This window comes from Megascapheus bottae, chromosome 15, assembly GCF_031878675.1.
Source record: "Megascapheus bottae isolate mThoBot1 chromosome 15, mThoBot2.hap1, whole genome shotgun sequence".
NCBI classification, from domain to species: Eukaryota; Metazoa; Chordata; class Mammalia; order Rodentia; family Geomyidae; genus Megascapheus; species Megascapheus bottae.
This window is the reverse complement of record NC_143523.1, coordinates 11276763-11303413: the sequence shown is the minus strand read 5'-3', so window position 1 is coordinate 11303413 and position 26651 is coordinate 11276763. Positions and strand designations below refer to the sequence as shown.

Genomic DNA, 26651 nt, shown 5'->3' with positions numbered 1-26651 from the left:
CAGACCTGTAATACAGCTACTCAGTAGGCTGAGCTCTGAGGATCACAGTTCAAAGCCAGCCCAGGAAGAAGAGTCCCCATGAGACGCTTCAAGAAACTACACAAAACTGAAAGTGGTGCTGTGGTTCCAGTGGTAGAGCACAAAGTGCTCAGGGACCGTGCCCAGGCCCTGACAAAAGAGAGACAGACAGACAGACAGATAGGCAGAGACACATACAGAGAGAAAATGTAATTGGCATCCTTATTTCTTATTAATAATTTTTATTACACAATTATCTTAATTATTTGTCAATTATTTCTTACAGGTGAAACTTTAAAATATGTATTTATTTAATTCAGACTCAGCAATATACATAATTCCCCAATTAAATTTAAAATGTCACATTATAGTTAAGTGTGTAGTACTAATTGGGAGTGCAATCTGTTAGCCAGGACAAGGGGGATGATCACAAACTTAACTAAAAGAAAAAATGAGGTTTTGCAAATTTGCAAGACTTAGAGCACAGATACAATAGAATAACAGCAAAATAGAATAACAGCAAAAATAATACTAAATGCCTACTATGTGCTCAGCCTTATTCCTCATGCCTCTTCTATATGCTCTCTTCATTAAAGGAACACAGATTCTGTAGTATTAATGTATTGCATGAGGAAAATGTAACATGGGGACAGAGATACAAAGAGCATAAACAACATGTGAGGTCCATTTATTGTGAGATGGAGTTGGAATTCGCCTCCAGAAAATCTGGTTTCTTAGGTGGCATCACTGTAAAAGGTTTGAACAGAATTGTAGAAGGTTTGACATTCTTTAGGCCAGGGGTCTGCATACCCTGGTCCACAGGCCTGCCACTTCATAGCTAACAAAATTGTTGATATTGTTTTAAAAATGGAAAGAAAAATACTGTTTTTGTAGATTGTGAAAATTTGCTGAAATCTTAATTCTGAAAGTTTGTTCATAAATTAGTGCTTGTTGGTGCACAGTCACACTCATTAGTTTATATATTGTCTGTGGTTGTTTTCAGTTATGACAGCAAAGTTAACTGGTAGCAATAGACACCATGTGGTCTCTGTTTTAAAAGTCTTATTATCTGGTCCATTATAGAAGAAGTCCTATGACAGTTCACGGAAGTGAAGGGAATGAAGAACACAGAATTCCATCAGATACCTCAGGGGTTTTAGAATGGCCGCAGTGGGGGTCAGGAAGGATTACTTGCAACATGGCTCTACCTTATAAAATAACAGTATAATGAGAAAAAACAAACAAACCCTACATTCAACAAAGTAAATAGCAGTCAGAGAACTGGGTGCTTAGGTGCTTAGCCTGCTCTTCCTAGGAGGAAAACATGGAAAAAGATAAGAGATTTGGTTTTGTTTTGAGTGACTGACTTCTTGGAGATTTGTTATAGCAGTAGTAAATGATACAGGCCTTTAGATTCTGTTGTTGCAAGAAGGAATTGAAACTATGGACAACATTTCCTGCCTTCTATCCGCTCAGGTATAATTCAGGATCTCTTATCTAGCTCCACATCTTCCTCACTCCAGGGCTTCTGGAGGTCACTACCATATGAGGAAAATAGACACACCAAATAACATTACTTGCTATTCTTGGCATTAGTACCTGTTATTACTGTTATAGCTAATGTTGTCATACGGGAATTATATACATGTATTTCTCAGTCTGCTAGTAGATGTCCAAGAATATATGAATGTAAATATTCTTGGAGACGATATTGGGGCATTGATGGATTTGTTAATCCAATCAACTCTTTATGATGAGTTAGGCCTTAGTGTTGGCCAGGGAGAATAAACTTAAGATAGGGCACTCCACGAATTTTCTCTTTGTTCATTAAATAGGGCATAGATGATTCATCACTTATTGCTACATAGCAAATCAACTCAAAATTCAGTTATTTGAAATAATAAGTTTTTATTAGTGCTTAGGGGACCGTTAGACTGTTCTGCTGATCTGAACCACTTTGCTCCTCTTTCTTGGACTCAGTCATGCATCTGTGGTGAGAAGGCAGGTTGCTTGATGGCAGTCTGTTTTCAAATGGCCTTATCTGGTTTGGCTCTCCTCCATATAATTGTTCAGCAGGCCAACCCGATTTGATCTTGTACTTGTAGGGGATCCAAATAGTTGAGTGCAATCCAGAAGACTAATTAAGGCCTAGGTTAAGAACTAACAAAGTGTGGAGAGAATTCTGCCATCTTCTGTTAGACAAAGCAAATCACTGGGTGTGGAAGGTCAAATTCAATGAATAAAGACATTCTACCTCCTGACTGATGAAATTAACAAGTCATGTTGCAAAGGCATGGATAGAGAAAGGGGAAGTAGTTGAAACCATTCTTGTAATTGATCTAGATGGCTTGTCTGGTCTCGTAAACAAGTAAGAAAAACATTTGAATTTCAAAAGTTTTAAGGATGCCCACACCAATCCCTTTCTCTTCTTACTCTTGGTAGCTACTCATTACATAGATGCTACCTGATATTTTGCCATAGCACCATTTCCTTACCAAAGATAAGTTCCTGTGGACTGAATGCTGTATTTTTATATAAGTTGTATATAGTTGTTCACTCCTGTTTGTTAGATTTGCACTTGCATATTACTCTTATTCTGTTTGGTTATTTTATCTTTTAGGGAAAGTAAAACATGAAAGGATCAGTGACTTGACACGGGTCAGTAAAAAGCTGTAGTGAAAATAATGGCCTGAATATCTTAGCTTAGAATAGTTTATAATCTGAACAATGGACACAGCCCCACTGAGAAGCCTGCATAGGAATCTTTATGTCTCCAAGCAAGTGAAAAATACGGTGACTAGGTGAACTTACATCATACTCTATCCATGCCCTTGTCCTGTACGAGTATCTTAGACACTACCTGCAGTCTGTAGCAATTTTTGTCACTAATATTTGTCCAAAGTGAAGCTGAAGGTGTTGTTGCCTTTATCATACTTCCAAATAATATGCCAATTGTCTCAAATAAATAAAGTTTTTCTCCTAGTAGAAGCAAAATGAATGGTTTCCAGGACTAAATCCATTCATTTTGTCATGAAGGTAGAAATCAACTCAGTACTTTATAAACATGATTCAAAATTGCATTCCTTGTAATGAAAACTACTGCAAATCATGTGTTCACATAAAGCCAGCCACAATGATAACGATGCATGGTATTTTTGAGAAAAAAAAAAAACAAAGAAGGAGCTATTAGAGAAATCCCTTTATCAGATGACATTGTTGGACTGCATTTGGAATCATTGGTATAGTGCATTAAATTATTTGGAGGGTTCTAGAAACCATTTCACTATGTAGTTAGATGGCCCTGCTTATGTATCCTGTAGGAATTGGCACAGACATCCTACTTGCTATCTAGTTGATAATTGAATTCCCAAAATCTATGATCATGAAATGAGCCCCAAAATGCAGTGAAAAAGATATCTTGTGGTCAGTAGAGACCAAAAATCTACTGTGTTTACAGCAGATGAAGGTGTGGTTATCAAGCTATAAAAATAGCAAAGAATTCTAAATCTCAAACAACACCTATGGTCAATTAAATGCTTCATATTGTTATATTCATCAGATAGAAGGTACATTACTTCATATACATTGATACCCTTTCTCATGTCTTGGTTCCCACTTCCCTGCCCCTCATCTTGTTTTCTTCCCTTCCCTATCCTATTTCAAATAACCAAATAAACATATATGCAACATACCAGATAACAAGGTGAAATACTGTAACAATATGAGATAACCAAGGGACAGCAAAAGACATGAGAGATAACATAGTACCTTAAGGACAACAATCATTCATTATATGGCTTATGTTTCTGTATCCTAGAGATCCTTTCATCTAGTGTCATACTATATGGCCTTATATATCTAGATTTTGTTCTATTGTAAATCTCTGCTAGGAGAGCCCAAGGTTTCTACTGATTATGACAAATGAGGGAAACCATTGAGCCTATGTTCCTCTGAGTCTGGCTTATTTCACTTAATATGATTTTTTCTAAGTTTTTCCATTTCCTTACATATGGGGCAATGTCATTCTTTCTGACAGTAGCATAGAATTCCATTGTGTATAAATACCACATCTTATTGATCCATTCAACTGAGGGGCATCTGGGTTGGTTCCGTATCTTTGCTATGGTAAATAGTGCTGCAATGAACATTGTTGTGCTGGTGGATTTAGTATGTCCTTGTTTCTGGATGATTGGGTAAATGCCAAGTAGTGGAATTGCTGGGTCATAGGGGAGCTCTATATTTAGCCTTTTGAGGAACTGTCATACTGCTTTCCATAGTGGTTGAATGAGTTTGCACTCCCACCAACAGTGTAGTCCTGATCTCTCCTGGCCACATCCCCTCCAGCATCTGTTGTTATTAGATTTCTTGATCCTGGCCCTTCTAACTGGAGTGAGGTGGAATCTTAGAGTTGTTTTGATTTGCATTTCTTTTATGGCCAGAGATGTTGAGCATTTCTTCATGTGTCTATAGGCCATTTTTGTTTCTTCAGAAAAGACTCTCTTTAAGTCTTTGGCCCATCTTTTAATGGGATGGTTATTTCTTTGGAGATTAGTTTAGGAGTGATTCAATGTTTTGAGCTGTTGATATATTTTAGATATGAGGCTTTTGTCCGTTGTATGGTTAATGAAGATCTTCTACTTTGTAGGCTTCCTAGTTAATTTCCTAGCTATGTCCTTTTCCATACAGAAGCTCTGCAGTTTAATGCAGTCCCACTTATCCAGACTTTCTCTGATTTGTTGTGTTTCTTGGTCCTTATTAAGAAAGTTTCCACCTGTGCCAAAGAGACCTAGTGCATCTCCTATTCCTTCTTATAAAGTTTTCAATGGAATTGCTTTTACCTCCAGGTCTTTGATCCATTTGGAGTTAATACTGGTAAAATGCTTCATATTCTTACTGATTGCTAAAGGAAAAAGTGAAAATATTATCTTGAGAAGCTTTCTACAGCTGCACATTCCTAAACAAATGTGCACTTCAACTCACATTCTTCATTTCTATGTTTGACTCATTCTTGTCTAAGAGGCTGTTGATTTCTTTGTGTGTCTGTAATATTTTCTTACCAATCTCCATAATATCCCTTTCCTTTATTTTTCTCTTTCTCAATGTCTTCCTTATTTCTCAGTGCTTTTAACATTGGAGTGCCTTGGGGCTTGTGCAAATTTCTCTTAAGTGGTCTCCTCTAGACCAGTGTCCCTATGTAAGATGACAAAATCCCAAATTTAGACTTCTAACATCAACCCTCTTAAGACCTGAGCAGTGACTGCTTAGACTGTACAAGGCATTCATTCTAAACATGTCCCAAACTCCAACCTAATCCTGCTCCCCTCCTCTGTAGCCTTCTCCATCCTAGTTTAACAAACTCCAGCTTTCTAGCTGCTCAAGTCAAAATTATGGAGTTATCCTGAAAGGAATTGTCTCCATTTCCCATATTCTCATATAAATCCTGTCAGTATTATCTTCCAAATATATTTAAAATCTGGACCATTTCTGCTAAGTGTTGGAAGTTAGAAACCTCAGAATGAGAGACTAGGCAAGGAAGCAGCCCCAGTTAGATGCCTAGAGTCTGAAAATCCCTTGGAGATTGAGTGGTGCAAATCCAGACTTAAAGGCTAAAGAACCTGGAGTCTGATATCTATGGTGACAGCAACAAAGCAAAGCCCACAAGAGGAGTCAAACTAGCTCTTCTTCTGTGCTTGCATTCCATTCAGGCCCTAGGTATATTGGATAGTTACACCCATACTCAAGGCACATATTCCCCAGTCATTGCCCTAAGCCACAACTTAATCTTCCCTGGAAACACACATCCTTGAAACAAGTCAAGAAGAAAAATTGGGGAAAACAGATTATTGGTCAAAACTTGTTTTCATTTTTTCCTTTGTGTTTTCTCTTTTATTTTCCTCTGTCTCTGTTGAAGTTGGAATTCCTACCTGCCTTCTCCCATCTCCAACAGTTTCATATAGGAAGCCTTGTTATCATATTGCTTAAGTCCTCTATCACTGGATCCTATTAAAAAAAATCTTTGAACAGAGACCTTATATTTTAAAAGTTTAAACTAGAAGGAAATGGGCCAAGTCAATATACACAATGGATCACATTCTAAATTCAATAAAAGACATTAAGAACTGCAGTATTGTTTGTGATATTTAGAAGAACAAGCTTGACTTTTGCTAACCAACACAGGAGATACAAGTCATGAGTGACTATTGAACATTTGAAGCTGCTATCACATGTAAAAAAAAATGGTGTTCCCAAAGTATTGAGTTCTGTAAATTATCAAAATTAATATCAAATTTTCCTTATGTTTTATGACCATTACATTATATCTCTACTTAGTGGTGTGAAGTGAGAAAGCATAGGCAAGAAAAGCTTAATGAAAACAGTAGTATGTGGAAGTGGGTAGAGTGGTAGTCTTGATCTGAAAAGCTCAGGGACAATGCCTGGGCCCAGGGTTAAGGCAGTAGCTCTTCAGCTCAGGGACAACATCTAGACCCAGAGTTCCAGTCCCATGACTGACCAAAAACAAAACAAAACAACAACAACAAAATAAAAACAGTAGTATGGCCAGTTTGCATTTTAGAGCTGACATTTGGGCACTATTTAGAGGATAGACACGAGAGAGAACAGTCTGGAGAGGTACACCAATTCGAAGACAGCTGTGATGGCCCAAGGAAGAAATGACTATCATCTTCAAAACCATAGAAGTTTTATGTCTGTGCAGGCTGCCATTCTATGCACTAGTTGTAAAGAAGAGCAAATGACTAAAACAAAATCATAAGTTATTGAAAATGTGTGTGTTGACTTTGGAAATCCCAGCCATAAACATGTGTCTGCATACTCATACCAACATTTTTGTTCACTTTTGGTGATATCATATATCAATCTAGAGTAATACAAGTGAAGGAAAATGGAGCCTTTTATGTGTTGCTACAAACAGGGCAACTGAGGCTAGTGCAAAGAATTTGTGCTTTAGAATAAGCTGTACAAATTGCCAATTGTGTGTCACTGGGCAGATTTTGGAAACAATTTGGGCTTCACTGCCAAATCTTTCACAGGGCTGGTGGGTATTTAAATTTAAAGACAGTAAATGTGTGGACACCTAAATAGTGCCATAAAGTTTAAGCATGCAGGTTTGCTTTTTCCACAAATTAAATCAAGCGTGACAGTGGCAGATGCCTCCCTGAGTCTCAGTGGCCCTTTCACATTTGGCAAGCAAGTTATTCTAGAAGATGCAAAGGACCTTCACAACGTTTTCTGCTCAGGGAACTTCGAGATTCCAGGCAAATGTGTCCTTCCTTCCAAGGGCAGCCCAGGCAGTGATCAAGCAAGATAACTGGAAAGTAACATAGGAGGGCTCCTTGACGGCTAAGTAAATGAGACACTGTTTGTTTAATACACTAGTTATCTGGCCTCACAGGTGTTCCAGGGATGTGGATTTCACAGGTTCCCAGGATTATTTATCTCCTCTGCAAATATAAGCAGTTGAGAAACTTCTAAGTCAGGCATCTTTATGTTTAAATCGCCAAGGTTTCTGTGTCAAAGTTAAGTTATATAACATTTAGTTGAGTGCAGACCATTGAGATTCTTTTTCAGTGGAAGCCCACCTCAGTTTTCAGTGCCTTTGGTTAGCTGGGCAGAGTCTTCCAATCCAACCCAGCTTCTCCATTGTCCTTCAGACAGCTGTCCATCAAGATCACTGTCCTGATATGTGAGCAGTTGTAGAGAGCAGAGGTTTTGTGGTAGTTCCAGTCACCAACTGTGTCTGAGTGGACCTTAGGTATGCAGAAAGTTGAGCTGCTCCAACTACACATTAATTGCTTTTATGGTACCAGGCAGCATGGAGTGAGTTTCCACATTCACCCAGAAGTTATATGGTTCCAGATTGTCCATGAAGCAACCTTGGTCCTCATAAGGAGCTGAACCAAAACCAGCCCATCCAGTTGCAACTCCTTCATGATGGGATGAAGAACTAAGCAGTTGGTTTTTTTTTTTACAATTAGAGGATGACAGGAAAAACCATTTTAAAAATCAAATGTTGGTGGGGACACTTGTTAAAGTATTGGCATTCTGGATGAGAACTGCTCACATCTCAGGGTGAAAGGCACAGCTAATAACTGGATGCTTGGTTCTTGTCTGAATTATTCATGAAAGTCAGAGAACCATTGTACAACCAAGAAATCTGTATTTGTCTAAGCAGTGGCCTAAAAAAACAGGAGTATCTCTTATTTCAGGAGATGCAAATGGAATATCTGTGACTGTTGAGTAGCATGTCACCTAGTAAGGAACCCAGGTTCCTTTCCTGGGGCTGTACAGCATAGGCACCTGACTTCTAGGTCACTATGCCTGCCACTATGAGGACAGAACCACAGAGATTCTGTACAAGGAGGACCTTATGTGAGTTTTTAGGAACAGGACTGGAGTTCATTCACAGCACAGGCCAGGGCTAGGAACACACGTGTGCCTCATCTCCCAAAAAAGGATGTTGGGGAAGAGAATCTAGCTCTTATTCCTGCTTGAAGAGTTAGCCATCTCAGCCACAGAGCATACACATACAGACACAAGCAAGTGGTCTGAACAATGGAATTGACTAAAGTTCACCCCTCACCTAAAGACTTCATTAAGACTGGAGCCGCTGACATGATTGAAAGCCGACATGATAGCCTATTGGTTTTGTTTTTAACGTTTGTAGGTCTGGAAAAATGAGTCTTTCTGAAATATTTTAAAAGCTGGACTTACTTTGGTTTATAGAATAACTTCCATTGACTCTAGTCTATAATTCAGAATAGGATGACTTTCGATTCTAATCCTATTAGCCTATTGAAAATTTACCCAACTATTGGTTAAGTTTTGTAACATTTAAATGTCATGTCAAAATAGCATATAAATGAGTTTTTAGGGTATATAAACTATAAGTTTCTTCATGATATAGCCAGAATGAATGTTGGTTCCCATAGATAGGAATCTCGGTTCAATGCAGCATTAACACAGTAAAAAACGGAAAGATGGAAGACTCCAGTTTTTACAAGTTCCAAGAGGATTTTGTTTTCCCTACTTGTTTTTTATTTAATGGAATAAAAGTCTTTACATGCATATTATGAGAGACACAAGCAGTGTAGCTGTAGCAGATATGCATAATAAATTGCTTTTCCTTTCCATTCCCTTTTTCTTTTCTTATTCTTTCTTGGGGTCCTATGTTGATTATGCATTGATAGCATCTGGGCCAGACGCTCAATTGTGATGGAGAGACCCAGAGAACCCCAGGCCAATCAGCTTAGGACTCGAATGCAATGTGGTAAAACTCAAGTGAGGAAAAGACTAAGGTAATAGCCCAAAGAGAACAAAGGTTGAGAGATGAAGGATCCAGCAGGAAATTTTCAGGGCTCCCTTCCAAGGAAATCCTTCTTTGTGGCTTATGTTCTTGTTTTAACATCATTTGCCAAATTTTCTTGAACTTTGTACACACACACACACACACACGAATCTGTTCCTCCTTTCTGCACATTTAATTTGTGTTATGACACAGAAAATGACCAGATTTAACCTAAAATTATAAAAGTTTTAAATGACTCATTTAAAGTTTTTCACAGTATCAGGCTGGATAGCCCTGCTTCATTAAAAAGGTCACCTCCTATCATAGTTCCTAAATATTTATTTTAAGTACTATAACATTAACTAGAATATCCGACTTTTTTCGCCAAATACTTCTTTTTGTACACCATTTCCAGACTATTACTTTCCAAGTTGAATTGTATTTATTTTCTCTTATTCATTATTTCAATTGATTCGAGTGAGATCCTAGATGACCTCTCTTCCTTTTCCTCTCATTTTCCTTGTGATACTCCTCTTTTTTCTTTCTTTTTGAAATTTTGTTTCTCTTACTTTTTATTTGACGCACATTCCCTATGTGGTCAGGCAGGCTTTGAACTCACAATCATCCCACCTCTGCCTTTCAAGAAACTATGCAATAGATAGAAGCCACCCTCACAGGCACTAGATCCTACTTGATCCTTTGTTAATTCTTCCTTCTTTGTAATTGTTGAAAAATGAGTATTGTAGCCTTTCAACCTAAATTCTGTTTTTCTAAGAGGACTTAACTCTCTTTAACAATTGGTTCTATGGTTGAGGGCAAGGCAAAAATTGCAGAAAAGCTGCATACAACTGTCTCTCTTTGAATTCCAGGTGCTTATTGTCAAATCTGTGAAAACAATTGGGCTAGACACATGTCAGTGAACCTGCACAGAGAACTTTAAGGAACGAGACAAGAACCTTCCCTGGTGATTCTGAGTATTGCATAAGTACACCGGAAGAGAGCTTGCATATCTCCCACTTTCTCATCTTCCCACGAACACCTTGCAGAACCTTACCAGCTCTATCAATATGGGCTTATCTGTGATTAAAATTAGAAATGTGTTCTTGGAACCTCCTCTGTTTTCATGCCACTTTTCCAGGGCACTGCTCAAAAAGATAAGGTTCCCCTATAAAAAGACCTTCCAATGGTAACTGGTTGTCCAAGAACCCAACGGATCCGCCACGGTGAGTCAGGAACATGTTTCCTAGGTTAATTTATTAGAGCTAATTCATTTTCCCTCCAAAGGTCTGCATGAATTTGAATTCTATCCATCTCTCAGCATGTTAGTTCACCTGAATCAACCATGTTTTTTACCTCTCTGCAGATGCTGCTGCTGTGGATTCTGTCACTGCTGCTGGGAGCTGGAGTAGGTGAGGGATCTATGTGGACACAGGGAAGCCTCACTGTTTAGTGCTTTCTGGAATTATGGAATATCTGAATTAAAACATGATCAGGTCAAGGAGTAATGCGATGAATGCACAGGATTAAGAGCACAGGGCCTGGCGTGGGGTTGTATCATAAGATCAATGACATCCAGTTCAATCTGAATTTGGAATAAACAACTAAGAAATCAAACATACAATAAATATGTGATGCTATTCTAAAAGAAAAGTACTGTTTATCTGAAGTTCAAATTTATCATCAATATGTATTTTCTGAACCTAGCACCTGTCAGTGGAGTCATTTGAAGTCTTCCTTAGTCACCTACAACTCAGTCACACTATGCAAAACCTTAAGCCTCTTGTGTTTCAGGCTGTTTTTTGATCAAATGAGAATAATGCCAATCTTGTTATGGGATGACTGTGAGGTGAAGATAGGGTAAAGAAATCACCTTGCCTAGCATCTGGCACATGGTAAATTCTAGACAAATGCTGTCACCATCGCAGCTACTACTACGAGCACTGCTGTTATGGTGGGCTTGGCCTTGTTGCACACTTCCTTGGAGATTTCCCTTTATGCAGTAACATGCAAGCCGAGATTGTGTTCAATGATGGGTGTTTCTCTTTATTGTTTGAGTACCTACATCATCACAGGAACCTAGGATGATTGGCAAATATATGTCAGATACCTACATGCTCACCCATGTTGGATATGAGAAGTCCCGACCCCACCACGCTTAAATTCCAAAGCTGGAGGAGCTGGTGGTAGTCCAGTCCTCCACACATGCCACCACCACCAAGTCTGATGCCTGATGCAACTCATTCTTGGGCACCAATTGCATAGCTCTAACATCAATTTTGAGAAGCAAAAATGATACCATACCCTCTGCTAAGTGGAGAAAAGTGGCAAGTGAGGCAATCCCCTGAGTTAAAAGTGAGGAACCCCAGCCTGTCTATAATAGCCATTCCTGTTTATGAAGGTGCTTTTTATTTTTGGTTGGTCATTGAACTTGAACTATGGGGCTAGGCATTGTCCCTGAGCTCTTCCTCTTAAACTAGCACTCTACCACTTGAGCCACAGCACCTCTTCTGGCTTTCTGGTGGTTAATTGGAGGTAAGAGTCTCACAGAATTTTATGCCTGGGCTGGCATTGAGCCATGATCCTCAAATCTCAGCTTCCTGTGTAGCTAGGATTACAGGCGAGAGCCATTGACACCTGGCTATGAAGGTGCTTTGTGTGTGCAATAGAATGGTATCTGGGTAGTAAAGGAAGAAAATGTACATAAGATGCCATTTTACTTCTCAAACGCTCTAGAGACCATTGAAAATGCATGCTGGTTACATTAATAAATATCCTTCTGGGTGATTTCAGGAAAAGAAGTCTGCTATGACAGACTGGGCTGCTTCAGTGATGATGCCCCGTGGGCAGGAATTTTGGAAAGACCCCTGAAAATACTTCCCTGGAGTCCAGAAGATATCAACACCCGCTTCCTCCTCTACACCAATGAGAACCAAGACAACTATCAAGTAAGAAGCCTCCTTTCCAGGATAGAGTTCAATCTGTGTTTATGTGATTTGTATACTAAGTATTTAAATCTTCCAAATAGACAAAAAAGCAGCTTCGTAGTCTTACATTTATAGACACTGAAATTCATATTTTACCTTCCCAGTGTATGTGGGTATACATAATGTGTATTTGTATATGACATGCATGTATATTTGTATATATTCATATTCAGATTCTTCTTGTAACTTCTTGCGATAAATTACATATATACGCAGAGGGTATGTATTTAAAGAGGCTTGAATGAAGGTTTCTTTGATCTGGCTATGGTAGGAAAGTTGTATGTATTTAGTAGATATCATCTTTCAATTTTAAGTTATGGTGTTTTGGAGACTAGTAATAGACAGGAGTACTGAGCCACAATGCCAATCAGTCACTAATAATGAACGTTGATGACTGATGCACTAGAGTGTGACGTGTTACTAGGCTAACATACTCAGTAGCTTTGCTATTTTCAATGCATTTCCAGCTCACAGTACCTTCAAATTACACTGGGTTTGTTGTGACCTAACTCTGTAATAACTAGAGGATGATCTAGATAGGTAGGTAGGTAGGTAGATAATTATATTTGTAAAAATGTAGAGTAGGTTTAAAGCTATATACTGTGGAGTGTATATATGTACATGTATAAATACATATATATATATGAAGACTTTCACTGAAGTAGATAAGATTTTACTGACAAATATTATAGAAAACATATCACCTGAGTAGAACAATTACAAAAATTTTGTAATGATAGAAAGTAGAAACACAGAATAGCTTGGTTGCAATAGGAATGTCCTTCAGGCATCAAAAATGCTCCTGGTTTTCATCTTCTGACTACCTCCTGGCATATAGTAATGATTCTAGAAGGTACTATAAACACTTACCTGGAACCCTTTTCTCCCCTAAACAGATAGTCACTGCAGATCCATCAAAAATCAGGAGCTCCAACTTCAATACAAATAGAAAAACTCGTTTCATTGTTCATGGATTCATAGACAAGGGAGAAGAAAATTGGCTGTCCAATATGTGCAAGGTGAGGCCTGGTGATCTCACAGGAGGTTAGTTTGTCTTGAGGGGGAATTCAGCCATCCATAAGGCAGGGCTCCAACCAGGGAGAACATATGTTAGTACTGCCTGCTGCAACTGAAGACTCTAGTTGCTAGGAAGGCTCCAGGGTGCAGATGGGAGTTGGGATCCTGGGAGAGTCAGGGCAGCAAGCATTTGGGGGCTCTCATCATTGATTATTTACGAGCTCATTTGGTGACATTTCAAGACTTCAGCAATAGAAGCTCCAATTGGTTTTCAGTTGATAACTCTGATCTTCTCTGGTAGTAACGTCTATGATCACTGGATAGTTTCCATTTCAGGGTTCTGTTGTTTCTGCTAAACTGATCTCATTTTATTTTATTTGCCTTTGGCTCTGTTCTCAGTGATAACAAAGGTTTAGAAGATAGAAAATCAAGAAAAATAGATTGTCCATGAAACTGCTAGTACTTGAAGAGCATTATTATTGATTCATTTATTTGTATATTTATTCACATTCTCATCAAACTTTTGTGGCTGCTGTTGCACTGGATTGCACTTATTTCTACAAGGCTGTCATGGAAAGAATCCCAGGCTCTGCTTAACCCATTAATTTTTATCTTAACTTTTACTGGAACTAAAGACAGAACCAGTCATCTACAGAGCACATGCGCTCATCCTGACCAATCCTGACAAAAGAAGAACACACTTGAGTCCAGTCCCTTTACAAGTTTGGGAAAATCAGTAAAAAAAAAAAAAGAGCTTCAATTTTAGGTTATTGTGTGTGCTAATAAAATTATGGATGACAATTATATATTTCTGTACAGCAGTGAAGGAAGAATGCGATTCAGGGGAATATCACTATTTTAGATGAGAGTATAGAATTTATTTCTTTTCTTTCCAGTCCTGGGGATTGAACTCCAGGCCTGAGAACTGTCCTTGGACTTTCTCAAGACTAAAACTATATCACGTGAGCCACAGCACCACTTCTGACTTTTTTCTAAGGAATTGAACCCAGATCTTCGTGCATGCTAAGCAACCATTATAGCACTAGGCCAAACTCCTGGCCCTAGAACTTATTTCTAACAGTCCAAAAGCACATATGTTTTATCTACATTTGATTGAGCATTGCCAATGGTATTAATATGTTGTAAGGAAGAAACAAGGATTAAAGCAGAAGCATGAAGGTTCTAGCTTACAATCTTGTTCTATTCTTAGCTAACCGTAATATTTGAAAAGTTGTACCCAAAAATGTTTAAAAGTATTGTAGCAGCAACTGCATGCTATTATCTAAGAGTAATCAAACTAGATTCTTGTTTACTTTACTTAGAACAAAAGTAATAGAAAATAGAAAACGTTCAAGATAATTTCTTCATTATTATTAATTTTATATAAAATGATGGAGGGTATGTAAACTATATACTCAAACAAATAATTGCTATTAGAATTGTACTTCTAAAAGTCTCGCTTGCCCATGGCAAGTCAAGTTACCAGCACACATTGTTAGTCTATGGTTTTATGTGAAACAACTTCAGTGATATATAGGAAAACATACTCACCTATAAACTTAATAGGATGTTCATCAAAAAGAGCTTATTCTTTTAAACTTCAGTACATTTTCATAACCAAGGGGTTCTGATCAGCTCTTTCTCTTATTTATTAAATTTTCATTAAGCATCTATGAAGCAGGAAGCGTTGTTGTCACTGTGCACAGAGCAATGAATGAGACATATAATGTCCTAGTACATTCTAGTAATGGACAATGTGGTTTGATAGCCTTTGAGAAACTCCAATGACATGTAATGTCACAACTCACACATTTTTCTCTGAATTCCATGTGCCTGCATTTCTTACAGTAAAATCCCTAACAACCCCATTTGTACAATGGCCACACTTTCTGTTTAGAGCCACAGGTAAACATCAGGAGGTGTCCTGTATATCTTTTTATTTTTATTTTTTTCCCAGTTCTGGGGCTTAAACTCAGAGCCTGGGCACTGTCCTTGGGCCTTGTCAAGGTTAGTGCTCTATCACTAGAGCCACAGTACCCCTTCCAGCTATTTTAGGGGTATGTGGAACCTCCACCATTAGGCATATTCCCAGCCCCTATATATCTTTGACCAGCAGTTTTGTTCATAGTGTTGCAATTAAAAGTGATGATATTGTATAGTTCAAGGAGGGAATTTACCATAGTCTTCAAACGTCTCCATTAGAAATGACTGAAGAACCTGATTTATTTACCTGTTTCTTGTGTCTCTTCCATCAGAACATGTTTCAGGTGGAAAGTGTGAACTGCATCTGTGTGGACTGGAAAGGAGGCTCCCGAACCACATATTCCCAGGCCTCACAGAACACCCGGGTTGTGGGCGCAGAAATAGCATATTTTGTTGATGTCCTTCGGGTAAATCCTGCTGTGTTATATAAAATCTCATACGCTTTGTTTCCTGCATTCTGATTCAAAAACAAAATTTGGGGGTACAATAATTGATTGGAATATTTCTCTACTGAAATAGGCTTTTCCATCAGGTAAAAATGCACAAAAATTTTAGATTTTGGCTTCATCAATAACCTAATTCATGTAAGATGCTAATTTTTATTTTTAGTTAAATGGACTTAAGAGACTAGGTAGATGATATCTAATCGATACAATGACAAAATGCTAACTGACTGGAATCAAAAACCAAAGAAAAAATTAAACTTGAAGATATTTAAATAACTTCTTCCATTACGAGTTTCACATCCAGTTTGTCACTAAATCATTTCTGCCGAGCAACTCATATTTTTAAGGATATGTTTTATATAGTAGAAAATATAATAGACTTATATGCCCACTGGTTTAAAAGTTAATCCCAACTCCATTTTACAAGTAGTTTATGATTTTAAAGAACTTTAACTGTAATTATAAATCATAAATTATAACTTTAAAAAAAAACTCTGAAAGCAATCTTCTTTGAGGAGACAGCATATCTTCCTAAAAACAAAGAGTGTAAGGTCCCTCTCTAGTGTCCACCTAGACTTCTGAACCCTTGACAACATGTTAAAGAGGTTTGCTTTCCAACAGAATCAATTTGGATATTCACCTTCCAACGTCCACCTCATTGGCCACAGCCTGGGTTCCCATATTGTTGGAGAAGCTGGGAGAAGGACCAATGGAGCCATTGGAAGAATCACAGGTCAGTTACAGCAATAGTGATGGCAATATTAGATCAGTGTATCCCTTGTGCGAATCAGAGAAGAAAAATCTGGTGCAGCCAATTAACCTTCTCACATTTTCTGAATTGTGCCATGATTACACATCAGATTGCCCAGGTGCTGGTAGCTCCTGCCTATATACCTACCTAAAAGGAGGCTGGGTTCTGAAAACCACAGTTCAAATTCAGCCCAGGTAAAATAGTCCATGAGACTCTTATCTCCAATTAACCATCAGAAAACCAGAAGTGGCACTGAAGGGACAACACAAGGGCACAGAGTTCAAGCCTCCTGACGAAGAAAAAAAGAAAAAACGGGGGGGGGGGAGAAACTGGAATGTTCCATGTCCTGGTAGATTGCTTTATTGCCACCAATCTTAGTTTTTCACTCTTCCGTTTAACATTTGAATGCATTACATTTGACTAAACAACAAATTAAGGTGCTTCAGACTATTGCCCCTCTTTTAGTGAATAAATACCATAAAGCATATAAATTAACCAACAGAGATTAAATATGTACAGTTAATTGTAATTCTGCTTCAACAGCAATTACTAATGAAAACATATATTATCAAATACAATTTCCAGAGAAAAGAGAAGGGAAAAGAGGGCCAGGCTTCCCTGGGCTGGTAGTTCTGTTTTGAGTACTACTAATTAGATATTAAATGCTATTTAACAAAATTCAGAATTACTACATTAAACTAGTAGGTCTCATTTGGGTATTCAGTTCCCACAAACAACCATGAAACATTTGACCATTTATAAAGATTTTACTGTCTTGGATCTGAGACCTGATTCCTTCAGGAATGACCATTTTCCTCTTCAATCTCTTGACTTTCTGTGAGGACTAGTAATATTCAGATGAGGTGTTTGTATTTGGATTGATGGAAGCACCTATACTTTCTATCTCTTAATTTGCTGAAAAGAAGTTCTTCCATAATATTTTCTCCCATTTTTTCCATGTTTACCAAAGTCTGTTCAACCAAGTACTAGGCCATGCTAGGCTGTGGATTCCATGAGGAGAGCCACGGTCCTTGCCCAACTGGGAGACTCTATTCTCATTGGAACACTTCTATTCAGAATAGTATTAAACTCTTTTCTGATAACTGCATCAAATGACCAAGATCCTCTGAAAGACTAAGGATCCATCCATAGTGACGGTTCTATGGTTTGGAAACATCCACTTCCAAGGCAATAGCTAACCCAGCAGATTTCCCTAAGAATATGGTTATTTCAGGAAGAATTGATTTCTTTCCATCTGTAACTCACAGTTGTCACCAAGACTTGCACTCAGGTGTGTAACTCATGAAGAAAGGTGAATGTGTACAAGCAAGGACATAATCAGTGACATATACTCCTTGTTTAGGGTTGGATCCTGCTGAGCCTTGCTTTGAGGGTGCACCTGAGCTAATCCGATTGGACCCCAGTGATGCTCAGTTTGTGGATGTCATTCATACAGATGCTGCCCCATTTCTCCCCAACTTAGGTGAGTTCCTCAATTTGGCCTTCTAGAAGATTTTGACTGTACAATTTTAGAGTATTTGCAGTCTTGAATCTCTGTTGTAGCATTAACTTACCCTTGTGTTTAAAATTATTCAGGGTTTGGACTGAGCCAACCTTCAGGTCACCTTGACTTCTTTCCAAATGGTGGAGTAGAGATGCCTGGATGTCAGAAGAATGCCCTCTCTCAGATTGTTGACATTGATGGAATCTGGGAAGGTAAAAGCATCCTATGAGCAGGCAGATGTTCACTAGGGAAAATTTGTTTTATGTTGAAAAGCTCACTGAATAATTCAGAATTGTACAGCGTTATAAAATAACAAAAAATCTTTAATTGCATCCTGAGATACATATTTCCATTGACACATGTAGAAATGGGGAATTTTTGGGAAGAGAATGGCATTTATGATCAACTTCACAATGACTTGATTCAGGGACTGACTTATTAAGTTGCCTTATGGACCCCTTCCTTTATCAAGTTATTTTTTGTTTTGTATAAAAATGGCATCAAATATTATCATCTTAAAAATTACTTAAATTCTGTTGAATTTTAAATCATAAATGTACTTTGTAAATTTTATACTATGATTTCATGAGTTCACATTAATTAGAGAAGGCTTTAAAACCTACATTTTCATTACAAATGTTGATTTGGAAAAATAAAATTGTCACTGATGTATGATCATATCTGATTTCAAAGGAACTCGTAACTTCGCAGCCTGTAATCACTTAAGAAGCTACAAGTACTATGCTGAGAGCATCCTCAACCCTACTGGCTTTGCTGGGTTCCCTTGCTCCTCTTATAATGTTTTTTCTGCAGTAAGTATATTTCCCCTTCCATTTGAGTTTGAATTTTGAATATTTTTTTCGCAGTGCTGAGGATGGAACCTAGGACCTTGGGTATGCTAAGGACACCACTAAGCTCTATTTCCAAGACCTATTTACAAGATATTCCATTTGTGTTTTGTGGCCATTGGTTCTCAGTACTACCATGGCTCACAGTAGCAAATCATTCAGTGAATACTTAATAGTGTCACAGGTATACTAAATTGCAGGTACACATTTTAGTAACAGAAAAGTACTTGAAGCATTTCCTAGTAGGCTTGTAAATGGAAATGTCCTTTGTATAACTTATGCCCTATCACTTCTCTACATAAGGTAAATGTTCAAATTCATAATCCTAAACAACAAATAAAATATGAGTACATGGCTACCTGAGAACCATGTTCAAAGGATGCTAGGGAACATGGGAGATTTTCCTTAAATGCCAACCTCTGAAACTATAGAATTATGGACATAGAGATAGTTCTTAGCTACTTCATACTCACCAATATTTCTTTGAATACCATCTTTGATAGCTTCTTGATATTCAGTTTGAATTCTTCTAAGTAACCTTAAACATGAGATATGTGTTGTTTATTATAATTTGTAGATTAAAGTTTTTAATTAAGAAAATAAAGGAAAAACAGATGAATGACTCTGAGCAAAGCACTTCATTGCTTTAAGACAGTATACTCATCAATAAATGTCAATGATAATGGCAGACTCAATGCCCATGTAAAAGAAATACATAATATGATATATATTACTTAGCCTAAAACAAAAAAAAACAAAATACAATCATCAGCATTCAATAAATGCTAGCGATTATGGGAAAGTGGGACATATTTCAGTCACAGTCTAATAACACAATTAGAACTGAACACCCTCCTACCTTTCTTCTGTGTAAAGTTTTCTTTTTATCATTCTTTAATCAAAACAGGAAACTATATTTCATACAGTTAAAATCATCCACTTCAACAATAAAAACAATCCTTTTAGGAAAAATGCTCAGCACTCAATCTGAGTAAAAGTCATTCAATCTTGAGATTTCTTGGCTGAGATTTCTTGCTGAATGTCTCTTCAAGGTGGTACTCACTGGACCTGGGTGCCATCATTGAGCTTCTTTGCTCAAGGCTACCACTCTACCCATTCAGCATACCTCTACTTTCAGCCTTTTACAGGTTAATTAGAGGTAAAAGTCTCATGGACCTTTCTGCCTAGGCTGGCTTTGAACCAAGCCTCCTGTGTAGCTAGGCTTGCAGGTTTCCTGGCTGCAATGTGTGTTCTACAGAAGGGGTAACTTGGAGGTCCATTGGTGCACAAGCTTGCAGTTCTTTGGGAATCTCAGTCAGATCCGTATTTCTGCTTTGGTAATGCATGTGAGGTTTGTGAGGTAAAGTCTGGAGCTTGTCTACTTTGGGTTTAGATCATCCATGTCTTCCTGGCTAGTCCTTATGGGATGCTGGCATAACTCTGTTGGGCCTGTCACGGGATGCATTGATTGGAAAAGTGACGAGGTACCTTTCCTGTGGAGTGCCCTCACCCTCCACGTGGGTGTGGGTGTTCACCTCCCTGACTCCATTCATTTCTCCTAATTCCCCACATCCAGGAAGCAAGGATAGTGTCCCATTTTATCAATGTTCTCCAGAAACACACCTCTTGATTAATATTTAATAACCATCAGGATTGCTTCCTCTTCACAAGGGGAGTATTCTGAGATACAAGTCTGCAGTCCCATGCACTGAATGGAGACAGAGAGACTTGAGAATTACCTAGCTTGCAAATGGATTGTCCACCTCATGGATTCTGTTTTGCATATGAGAAGCTGATTATCCCATCCTGTCCTTTCTTCTGCAACTGTTCTAAAAGAAATTCCAGGAACATGAACATCTTGGGGGCAGTAGGCCAACTTAGAGAGACAAATGAGAAAACAATGCATGCACACGAATTCTCCCTGCTTGTATGTTATCTAACAGGGAAACCGTTTGTTTATCCTCCTGCATTGTTACACTTTGCTGAGACATTATTAACATCTTTTTACCATCAGGATCACAATTAACATTGCAGAACTTGCCTTGTAGCACCATGAAGGGAAAGATGATGCACTTCATCCAGGACGTCTTTGTTTTCACAGAACCAGTGCTTCCCCTGTGCAAGTGGAGGGTGCCCACAGATGGGTCATTATGCTGACAGGTTTTCTAGGAAAACAAGTGGAGTATATCAAACATTCTATCTAAACACTGGTGATAAGAGTAACTTTGCTCGTAAGTTCTTGCTTTATGAACCTTAAGTTATTCTCCCCCCTCTCCCTCACCTCTCTCCTTGCTTGGTGCAGTATATCAAATCCCGGGCCTTGCCAATGACAAACCAATGTTCTTCCACTGAGCTACAGCACCAGCCATGACTTAATTCTTAATCCTATGTATCTTGGTTTACTCATAATGTATAAAGTCGTTTTCCATGCAAATGTTTATACATCCCTCCTCAACATGAATTTTTTTACAATGCCATACTCAAAAGAGCACAACAGAATATGGGGCCAAGACTATCAACGTGACAAACAGATTCCATGTGGTTTTTTTTCTGATGCTGAACTTAGGAAGCTTCTGTTTCTCTCTCTCTTTACTCAGCCAAAACTTTGAACAAAATTGTCAGGTTCAGTACAAATAGAAAAGCATCCTCGCACTGGGCAGGCACCAGTCTCACACCTGTAATCCTAGCTGTTTGGGAGGCTCTGATCAGGAGTATTGTGGTTTGACACCAGGTCAGGCAGTAGTGTTGGTAAGCTCTATTTCCAAACAATCAGCAACGATGCAGGGCCAAAGACATAGACCAACTGGTAGAGCACCAGTCCAGCAAGAGCAGGGCCTTCAGTTCAAATCTTACTGCCACGACAAAAAAAAGAAAAAATAAGCTCTTAAAAGAGGAAACATGGGTGATAGGAATGGACAGGAGTTGACAAGTTGAAGTTCAAGAGACACTTAGGGACATAGAGCTTGGTTTTTATATATTATGAACATGTATAGAAATATAGCAGTGAAATGCTTCCTTGTATAACTAATGGAATGAGAGAGAGAGAGAGAGAGAGAGAGAGAGAGAGAGAGAGAGAGAGAGAGAGAGAGAGAGAGAGAGACAGAGAGACAGAGAGACAGAGAGACAGAGACAGAGACAGACAGAGAGAAAGACAGAGACAGAGACAGAGAGACAGATAGACAGACAGAGACAAAGAGAGGGATATGCAGAGGGACATGAGAATTGAAATAGAGGACAGGAAAATTATGAGACATGAAGATAGGATTCAAGTACCTTTTCTGGATGATTAAGGAAGAAAATTGATTCTCAGGGATTCATTTGAGGTAACAGTCTTGTAAAAACTGAAAACAGACTTGATCCAAGACCCAGTTTAACCCAGGCTTGCAGTAACTGGCCAGTACTGTGTTTCCCTACTCACCAATAACAAGAGAACTTTCTTTTGCTTCCCTAAATTGAGACACCTCAAGAGACAGAGGAAATTCATGTAAACTACTTAGACAAAAAGATGAAAAGACAATGTTTTGTGGTCATTTATCTTTGACTAGAGAGTTTCTTCGACTATTCAGTTACACATGGTTAGATTCAGATTTTAAAAAATGATTTCTGTTTTTGTCCCTTGGCGTTAAAAACTAAGTTTGGAAACACACCACACACCTCCAGTTTCCCAATGCCTGTCCTCTGAACAGTTGGATAAGGGGATAACGCTTGGATCAACTGATTTTTCACTAGAAGAATCACCAATATCTTGTAGAAATTATTCAAAATTCTTTCACAATGGTGATGGGAATTGACCTGTTTTCAGGATCTTTTCTCCTAAAGCTCACAGTTTGCAAATTCTTCCCTCCATTCAGGCTGGAGGTATCAGGTAGCTGTCACACTGTCTGGACAGAAGGTGACAGGACATACCCTGGTTTCTTTATTTGGAAGTGGAGGAAACTCTAAGCAGTATGAAATTTTCAAGTGAGTAAAAAAAATACTGTTTTGCAATTTTAAGTATTGGAATAATGTTTATTTATAATATATGTTACTGACAAAATGCTTTTATTTCCTCTTGTATATGAGAATACTGTCACATATAATAAAATAAAGGTTTACACACTCACATTGACATACATTTCAGAATTACATTTCTAAGTTTCTTCTCTCTTACTTTCTTAGGAAATTATTAATGTTTCCTTTGCTGTCTGACATAATTTATTGAATTAAAGACTAAAACATAATTGAACACATAACACATCTTTTGTTTATATTAAATGAAAGATAACTAAATTAACATGACCCCATTGGTAGCAAACCAACCATTGAGTTAAATACTTGTGAGAAACTAATTCGAACATTGGATTGGCAAATGAATCACCTTAGCTATGGACATATTAAGTGTGTTTGAGAAACATGCATGTATATAGAACACATATGATATATATTTATTATATGATTACTTTTGTTTATGTTTATAAAGGTTCACATATTTCTTTCATCTTCTTATCACCTCAGGGGCACTCTCCAACCTGGTACAGTTCTTGTCAATGAGTTTGACTCTGATGTGGATGTTGGAAACCTGCAGAAGGTTAAGTTTATTTGGTATAACAACGTGATCAACCCAACCCTGCCCAAAGTGGGAGCATCAAGAATCACAGTGGAAAGAAATGATGGAAGAGTGTAAGTAGTCGTGGAAAGGATGAGGATTGGGTAGTGTTTATAATTCTATTCTCACTAAAATTCTCCCTAAAGTACACACGCTTCTACCATGATTTATCTCTGCCACGGCTGCTCTGTAATGCTTTTTGTATCTTTAAGAGAAAGTATAGAAATTTAGGAAACAATTTTGATAAATTTGTACATAAATGCTCTCTGGTAGAAATTCAGTAGTAAAGTGAGAATCTAACTTCATGATTTGAAAATGTAAATAATGTTTCATATGTTAAATTCATCTACGCCATGTGTGTAAATAATGCACGTCATGTGTGAACCTAAACTTTATGGGTTCAAAAATTAGATTATCAGAGACTCTACCAAGGAAGAGAATACGATTGCTTTCAATGGAAAGATCCAGAAGGTAAATCCTTTGTTAGAACCCACACTGGAGTGTTTCAAAGCCAAAGGATGTTCAGAGAAAGTGAACTGATTGTAATTATAATGGTAGCAATATTGGTTCAAGAAGATTTTTTTTATTAGTAAACCAATTCTGAGGCAAAGAAGACTGCTTCTTCTGTCACCAGATTGCACTTATTCCCAAGAAAACTTGCACCTAACAGAAGGTACAAACCAAAACGTTTCCAAATTAGTACAAATTCAGGGAAAATTCATGAAAAACAGTCTTTATCTCATGGAACTTCAAGCAATAAAAGACAATGATGTCTCACAGACAAAAAATACACAACTAGACCTATAAAATTCCCCAACTACTACTTTGAGAGAGTTTCCTGGGTCTGGCATGGGCAGGAAGAATTCAGGCAGCAGGAGAAATTGGAGCAGTAAGATGACTTAGAAAGAGGTCTCTTGTCAATATTCTCAACACCTCTCCTTGGACAAAGATTCTAGGAGGGTAGAATAGGTGGAGAGAGCAGAAGTTGGTCTCATCCCCATCAGTCCACTTTGTGACAGGAGTGACCTGTTGATGCTTCCCTCCACAGATTCAACTTCTGTAGTCAAGATACTGTGAGAGAGGATGTTCTGCTAACCCTCACCCCATGTTAAGAGCCTGTTGACACATGGCCACTGGTCTTACTGCTAATAAAATCTACCTGTCAAGCGATGTGTTGCTTTTGTCTTTAATTACTTTTGTCTTTTGTCATTAATTACTTCCAGTGAAACTCCTGGATAAGATGAAAAAATCTAAAACGTGTGTTTGGTGTGCTGAAACACAAAAGACTGCTAACTTTCACTACCTAAGCATATGGCATTTGATCTTGGAAACTTTGTTTCCGTGAGAGTGATATGGTGTCACCTACTCAAATTGTAGATACCATTCTGAGCATGTAAGGCAGCCATCTAAGCCCAAAGTGACACATTGTTATTGGCCTCACAGGAAAGTGCCAGCCAATGATTCTTTCCCACCATGCTTAAGTTGTGTTCCTAACTAGACATCTGTGGGTGATGACACAGTAAGGAATGAGGACGGCGAGGCTCTCTGAAGGCTCCTCACTGGTCCCCCAGCTGGATTGCCCACACACCTCTTCCCTCCCTGCAGTCCATCTGCTCTACCTAAGCCCAAATCAGAGTTCCCCATAGTGAGCCTCTGGACAGAATCCACATTTCTTAGTGTCAGGTCCACTTGGTCAAGTTTTTCCTCTTGGATTCCATTCTCACCCCCAAATGTTTTCTTCTCAGTCTCCATATTCAGGACCTGCCCCAGCGGGGGATTTTGGTCTCATTTGCACAATCTGATATTTTTCTTTCTTGCATATCCTTTACTTACCTGTTGCCTCCATTTCCTTCCATTTGTTTGACTTTTGTCAGTTCTTAAATATCTCTATTGACTTTATTTTACCCAGAAATCCTTTCTGTACTTCTCTCTTCCAGACTGACTTAGTTCTCTTTCTCTGTATTCCCACTGCTTCTGGTTTCCCTTGTCATAACTGTCTCCATTGGCAATTATGAATTTTCACCTCACTTGTAATACCTATCTGTCATCTTAAGGCTGTTACATTTCTAAGAATATTGGTGAGATATTTAACTATGATTCCTCTAACAGAAAAAAGGAATGAGTCTACTAAAATTAGGTTTTTAAATTTAGGCTATGTTTATATAATCAGTGATTGTTGTCCTTACTGTACTATGTTATCTCTCATCTCTTTTGCTGTCCTTTGGTTATCTCATATTATTACAGTATTTCACCTTGTTATCTAATGTGCTGTATATATGCTTATTTGGTTATTTGAAATAGAATAAGGAAGGAGGGGAAACAAGATGAGGGGTAGCGTCTGGAGGAAAGAAATGGGGACCAAGACATGTGAAAGGGTATCAATATTTGCGGAGCAATGCTCCTTTTATCTGGTGAATATAATGTAACCCTTCTATTAATTACAGTAAAAATATGGAAAAAATTTAAGCTATGTTTAAAAAAGAAACTCAAAAGAAAAAAATATACATGCTGTGTTTTACAAGACAATGGAATTATGCTAATGTGATATGGTAGGAAGGGTAATTCAGATTTAGAAAACAACAGAGGCAACACACAAAGATATGAAAACATGAGAAATTCAAAACATGCTTTGTTGCATGGTTCATCAAATTACTTTATATTCACATTGATAAAATAGGAAAACTTGTTCTAAGCACTGTCAACCTAGAATAATTAGGATGGCTAACTCTTGAGGAACCAAAAGCTTCAACTCCATCTAACGTCCACAAAAGGGCTGCATGTTGTATCACATGACTGGAAAGGCCAGAAGACATTTGAAGGTGTGCTTTTGTTAGTCCAGCAGCTTTATTGACCTCTTCCAAACCTATTGTGTTCCTGTTTCTTTGTTCTCCTGTCCATGACTGGCTTCATTCCCAATTGAATGGTTGCTGTCTTCCTCAACCTATGCCGCAGACTTCCTCCTGCATGTCTAGTAAGGGAGAAAGTATATCATGCTTCTCAGTCTTTCTGACAAAGTTCCAGAAATTCCCCCTGATAGACCTTTGGAAATAAAATGGAATATGGTGATTGGATAAAGCCAGTCAGAGGCCAACCTTGGACAGGAGATGAGGCCAGAATCCCTAGTGTACACGGTTCATGTGCACAAGGAATGAGTATCTAAAATAAAAAATGAGGACCTATCCTCCTTAGTCAACAACTAGAACATGCAAAT

General features: G+C 38.1%; 1 protein-coding gene across 1 annotated transcript; it reads left to right on the top strand.

Annotated features, from left to right (window-relative positions):
* The first annotated feature begins 10664 nt into the window (after window positions 1–10664).
* LOC150053797 (pancreatic triacylglycerol lipase) lies at window positions 10665–24573 on the top strand. Its single transcript, XM_090345512.1, has 12 exons — window positions 10665–10731; window positions 12113–12267; window positions 13203–13325; window positions 15579–15713; window positions 16374–16485; window positions 17867–17986; window positions 18100–18219; window positions 18701–18819; window positions 20957–21086; window positions 22707–22815; window positions 23350–23514; window positions 24489–24573. Exons 1-12 carry the CDS (start codon window positions 10665–10667, stop codon window positions 24550–24552), a joined length of 1419 nt encoding a protein of 472 aa, XP_090201638.1. The 3' UTR covers window positions 24553–24573.
* The last annotated feature ends 2078 nt before the right edge of the window (window positions 24574–26651 follow it).

What these genes read in the sequence shown, in the direction of transcription:
- LOC150053797 (XM_090345512.1), top strand. Translation starts at nt 10,665, where the DNA reads ATGTTTTTTACCTCTCTGCAGATGCTGCTGCTGTGGATTCTGTCACTG. An exon ending in GGCTGTCCAATATGTGCAAG is followed by an intron (nt 13,326 to 15,578) that starts GTGAGGCCTGGT and finishes CTCTTCCATCAG; the next exon opens with AACATGTTTCAGGTGGAAAG. An exon ending in GAAAGAAATGATGGAAGAGT is followed by an intron (nt 23,515 to 24,488) that starts GTAAGTAGTCGT and finishes TTCCCTCCACAG; the next exon opens with ATTCAACTTCTGTAGTCAAG.